General features: G+C 37.8%; 1 protein-coding gene across 1 annotated transcript; it reads right to left on the reverse strand.

Annotated features, from left to right (window-relative positions):
* LOC107604873 lies at positions 228 to 2509 on the reverse strand. The gene is given in 4 exon segments (XM_021104851.1): positions 228 to 785; positions 788 to 1484; positions 1590 to 1778; positions 1998 to 2509. Coding segments are annotated over 4 exon segments (1308 nt in total). The 5' UTR covers positions 2370 to 2509; the 3' UTR covers positions 228 to 735.

Genomic DNA, 6065 nt, shown 5'->3' on the forward strand with positions numbered 1-6065 from the left:
CTTTACTCTTGTTTTTATTTTCAATAATTTCTATTTTTCAGATTTTGTAAGAAAAAAAAAGAGAGTAAAAACAATAAAATCCTATTTTTTATTTTCCCCTCCTGATTTCTCTTTTTTCTTCATAAAATTCTGAAAACATCTTTTTTCTTCATAAAATTCTGAAAACAGAGAACACTAAAAATTAAAACAGAAAACAAAAACACAAATACGCACCCTAAATTTTCCAGTTTTTAAAGAATTTCTCCCGCATACGTATCGAGAGCCAAAAGCTATGCTTTATTGAGGGGATTTTGTTTTTTCCTTTAATTTCCTACTCTTGCAAGAAAATCCTCTTGCTAAATTTCCGCTACACAACAGCGCCGATGATGTCACTTGATCTATGTTGATAAGTCTTTGTTGTTCTTGTTGCTGCAGCCACGCTTCCTTAACAGATGTCCTAACCAAACCCCTCCCAAAACATAGTCTAGCCAATATTCGAACATCAGGATTTATAACATGGCCGCACGATTTAATTTAGTTAACACCATGTCAACCAATAAGATAGTATGACACTACATAAGTTGGCTAGACCAGAATCTAGACGCAAGATTGTTGCACAAATTTATAAAACAAACAAGTAACCGCAACAGGCAACAAGAAAGATAAAACAACCGATTCTAAAATGCTGATCCTGGCAAAGTTGGCAGTGTCTCAAAGAAACACACCTTAGGCAGTTAGCTAACTTAGACATCAGGCTCATCCAGCTCGTCTTGTGTTTTCTTCCTGTACTTGCGGTTCAACCTTCTCTTCTTAACATCTTCAATGGCTTCTCCTGGCATATCCTCCTCCATTGCACAAACATCAGTATTTTCATTCTCACCAGCTGCTATACTAACACTGAAAGCTCTTCTATTCTCCTTCCCAACATCCCCTTTTTGCTTTGAAACATTCTCATGCTCTACCATTGCAACATCACCGGATTTCTTCCTTGATATGAATGTAACCGATGGAAGATCATCCTCGGCATCCTCTGCCTGTGATCCGGTTCCAGCAGCAGCATTTGATGCCTTTAACTGCGAAAGGAAACTCATATAGGCTGCCTTATTCGATCTATCATCAATGTCATCGTTGGAATCATCGAAAGTATATCGCGTGTATCTCGATGGATTTCGAATGTAATCTGGAACAGCTGAAGCAAATTCTTGTGCCTTTGATGGCTGCTCGAAAACTGCTTCTTCTTCAATCGAAGAAGTCTTCATTCGAACATCCCTCGTTCCGTGATATTCATCGTCCTCATCATCTCTAACATCGCAATCAGGATCAAACCGAACACGTTTCTGGGACTTCTGTTCTGGAGGCTTATCCTTACTCTTCAAAATGGGCTTGAGATTCATACTATTGCCACCACCGTCGCCACCGCCGGTGCCAGCCTCGGGTGCTGATTTATCAGAGACGTGCAAAGCATCAATTTTTTTAGCTGCTTCATCATCCTGCTTCAGCCTCATCTTTGCAGTAGTGTTTTAATTAGAGTTCTGCATCTTCTTCAGTTTGTTCCTATCCTATCCCAACTACGTCGTTTCGTGTTTGGCCGTAATCCTTAAATTGATTGCATTTCTTTGTGTATGTTGGTGGTGAGGAGCTCTAACTGCATCAATATTGGCTGCTAATGGAGCATCAACAACGTCAAGAAGAAGCTTCAGCGCAATCTCAACACCATCATCAGCTATATCCTTCATATAAACTCGATCCCCTTGGTTCTCTTTCCCAATTGCTTGTTTATCATATTTATCTTCCTCTTCCTGCACAAACCAATTGATTCGAGGTTTTCAATCAGAAATATTATCTAAATTAAATATCTTAAATATTTAACCAGCAAAAATGGCACAAACCCTAGTTGATTCAAATGCAGCTATATTTTCAGCATTCAAATTTCAAATCGTGTAGGTTCCAATTGTAATTTCAAATATTCAGTGAAAATTGATCAAAATATAAAATAAGAGATAAGGGATTAGTAGTACCTCGTGATCAAGGGTGCAATCGAGGCCAATACCAGACCTAATTTGCCACTGTTCATCGTCGTAATCGTCGGGTTTGAGCTGAGTACGACGAAACCCCGCGTCACCATCTTCGTTATCGTTGTCTTCGTCGTTGAGATCATCGAAGTCATTCTCTAGCTGAAGCCGGAAGCTGGAAGAAAAAGAGGAGGAGGTTGTGGCGGTGGACCATGCGGAGGGTTTAGGGTCGGGTTTAGGTTCGGATTGGTTGGATGGTCTGGAGTTGATTTCGTCGTCGGTGAGGGACCAGAGAGAGGAGATAGAAGAAGGGGAGGTTGAAGAAAGAGGAAGAGAACCGAAGGCTTTGTCAACGCGGACTCTGAAACTGTCTTCCATTGCTATCGATGCCTAAGCTAATGCTTCGTTCAGGTTTAGTTTCGATGGTGATGTGGCTTGTGTTGTGAATTTGCGGCGAAAGGGATTTGTATTGGGTAAGGCCCAATGTTAGTTAGTCTAACTAGCCCATGCAAGTTGCCACCGACCAAGTTCCAAAGAACTATTCGCTAAGACACAGGATTGGTTGGTCTTCTATCAAAACGTAGGTTATGTGTAGTAAAATACCAAAAACATAGCGGAATGGAATGAAGGGAATAGAATGAAGGAATGAAAGAGGAGTTTTCGCAGAGAAAGGTTTAGCTTTTTTGTTCTGTTTTCTTGCACAAATTATACCACTTGTTTGTTAAGACCTCCATCATGAGAGGGGACTAAGTCCGTGGAGGACACTCTAGAGTTCATGAACTTTAATAAAATTGAAAAAGAATAGAAAAAGAAAAGAAAAGATGAAAAAAATTTATTGATAGTTGATTGATTAAATTATGAGAGTAAAATTAAATATATATACATTACTTACGAAAGATAAAATTAAAAATAAGATAAGATAAAATAAGAACATAACATAAAGATAAGATAAGATAAGATAAAACTAAAATTGTAACTTAATTTATGTATTTTGTTGGGCCGAATTTGTAGGCCGTGAGACTTTTTTATTGTTGTCATCGACTAAGGTGGAAGAATGATTTAATAAACTTTCTAGTTCATGTAAAGAGGATCATGTAATACGTAATGCAAAGAAAGTAAACAAGGGAGGAGGAGGAATAAAGTTCAGTGAAGAGGTCTCTCTTATTCCCAGAAACGAAGATTAGATGTTGGAAGATAAGGAAGAAGCATAGAGAGAAGATCCACAAAGAAGATTTTTTAGTGAAGCTATAAAAGGAGGGAAGAAGCCCATCATAGCAAACAAATATGATAGTTTTTCATCATCGTCATTGGAAGGGGATGATGAAAAGATGGAGGGTATAGAAAAAGAAAACACTCGAGGTAAGAAAGAAGAGAAAAAACAAAAACCAGGAATAAGAGTAGAGAAAATTAATGGCAATTTTAACTTTCTGATCAACGAGGCTGCAATAAAAGACATTTTTGGTGGGATACCCTCATTGTCAAGCTAATAGGGAGAAAGATTTTATTGGCAGCACTAACTAGAAAGTTGGAGGCGGGAAAAGCAAGGAAGCATTGAGGTGATTGACCTAGCTAGGTCATGATTTTTTCGTTGTCAAATTTTTCTCTCAAAAAGATTTAGACTTTATTGTAACGGAAGGTCCTTAGAAGATCTTCGATCACTACCTTACTCTAAGGTTTTGGAAACCTGATTTTAATCCTATGAAGGCTACCATAGATACAGTGGCAGTGTGGGTGAGACTTCCTGGACTAGCTATTGAATACTATGAGCAAGAGATGTTGGAGAGAATTGACAACATAGTAGGTAGAACTCTGAGGGTGAATTCTAATACGATAGATAAGTGCAAAGGCAAGTTTGCAAGGCTTTGTGTAGAACTTGACCTCACTGAGTCTCTAGTATCTCAATACTCCATTAGTGGATTTAGATACAAGGCAGAATATGAAGGGAGCTATAATATATGCTTCTCATGTGCCATTGTGGGACATGAGAAAGCTAACTGCCCTAAAAATAAAAACTCAATACAATCTACCCGATCTACTACAGTTACAGCAATCGAGGGAGGAAAAAAACCAACAGAGAAAGACAGTGCAGGGAGGAGAATAGTCAGGGATAATGAATGAAATCCAACTCAAGGAAAGGATAAAAAAGTAATAGAAGGAGAGATGGACCCATATGGTCCTTGGATGGTGGTGCAGCGACCAATACATAATAAGACAGCAAAAAAGATTTGAGGTTGGTACAAGTAATGGGATGAATAGTGATGAGGGAAAGAAAAAAAAAGCAAAAAGTGGCAGGTGCTAGATTTGTAATATTAGAGGAAGATGTTCCAATTGTTTTTTCACCTAATAATGTGAATGCAGAGAATGTCCTCCCAAAAAAATACAATAGAAAGATCTCAACCATTTTTCACCTCTAAAAATACACCAAGTGAGATTGCCCAGCCAAATAAAGAAAACAATGGCCCAATTAAAAACCTAATTACAACAATCCAATCAAAAAAGACCACCAACAAAGTTAATAGCCAGAGAACCTATATGACCAAACCAGTAAATGACAATACCATATAAATACAACCCAGTCCAATAACCAAAGATACTAATAATGAACCTATAAGACAACCACAACTCAAGAATCCTAATAACAAACATCCTAAAACACAATAGCTGAACGACCCACAAGATTTACCTGACTATATCATGATCTCACCTGATCAATCCTATGAAGGAACTGTCATCCCAGAAACAGTGAAAATGGAAGAGGAGATTGAAGAAATACCTGAACCCAAGCCTCCGAATCTATATTCTATAGACATTGCCATCATGATCAGAGCAACCATATTCTATGAAAGGAAACTTAATCATAGTGGCATCGAAGGAAGTGATCTCAATATGAAAGATGGTGATTCAAGAGAGGAAGAAAATGGTGAAGAAAAAAATAATAAGATAAAAATGAATGGAGGGGTAGATGCCAAATATACAAAGGATGAGATATTTTTGGAGCATTGAGGTATATTCTAACTCTCCTTAGTCTTTACTATTATTTTTAGTTGGAATTATAGGAGTGTTGCGAGCCAAGCTTTTAATCGCATACTCAAAGAGTATATGAGAATTTATAATCCGGATGTTGTTATTCTAATTGAAACTAGATGTAGTGAAGATCAGGCCATGAGAGTTATAAGAAGGAATGTGTTTGATTTTAGTCATGTGGAAGAAGCGGAAGGCTTTAGTGGAGGTATATGGGTGTTATGAAAAGATCCTAGTATCTCTATTATAGTGAAAAGGTCACAAAAATAGTTTGTGCACATAAAAATATCAAAAGATAATAATAAGAACTAGATGATTACAGCAGTGTATGCTAGCCCTAATGAGAGAGTTAGAAAGGATGCATAGAGGGACCTAAAATCTATAGCTGCCAGCATGATGGAAGAATGGTTAATTATGGGAGACTTTAATGAAATAGCCTGCCCGTTAGAAAGGAAATGAAGAGGAAGATGTGATGTTAGTGCTTGCAAAAGATTCAAAAGATGGATAAATGAGTGCTACCTTGTTGATTTGGATTTTGTTGGCTCTAAGTACACGTGGAGAGGGCCACAATGGGAGGGTCTTGAGAGAGTTTACAAGCGACTAGATAAAGCTCTATCTAATGCTAGTTGGAGAACTCGGTTTGAAGAAGCTAAATTTGAGGTACTCATGAGAACAAACTCAGACCATTACTCCTTGTTAATTACTATAGAACCACCTTCGCCAAAGAATAAAAATAGGTTGTTCCACTATGAAACTATGCGGAATCTCCAACCGGATTTTGAGGAAGTCATCAAAGAGAGTTGGAACTCTGGTGCGCCTTTTATACCTACCCTTGCTAACATGACATAACGACTAAAATAGTGGAATGTAGAGATTTTTGGCTATGTTGTCAGGGAGAAAAGGAGCCTGATGAACAGAATTTGTGGTATACAGAGTGCTCGAGACTATGCTAGTAACACTTTTCTACAGAAGTTAAAGAAGCAACTTACAAAAAAAATGGAAATTATTTTGAATAGAGAAGAGATCATGTGGTTGTAAAAATCGAGGGAGAGA

Source organism: Arachis ipaensis, chromosome B06, assembly GCF_000816755.2.
Source record: "Arachis ipaensis cultivar K30076 chromosome B06, Araip1.1, whole genome shotgun sequence".
Taxonomy (NCBI): domain Eukaryota; kingdom Viridiplantae; phylum Streptophyta; class Magnoliopsida; order Fabales; family Fabaceae; genus Arachis; species Arachis ipaensis.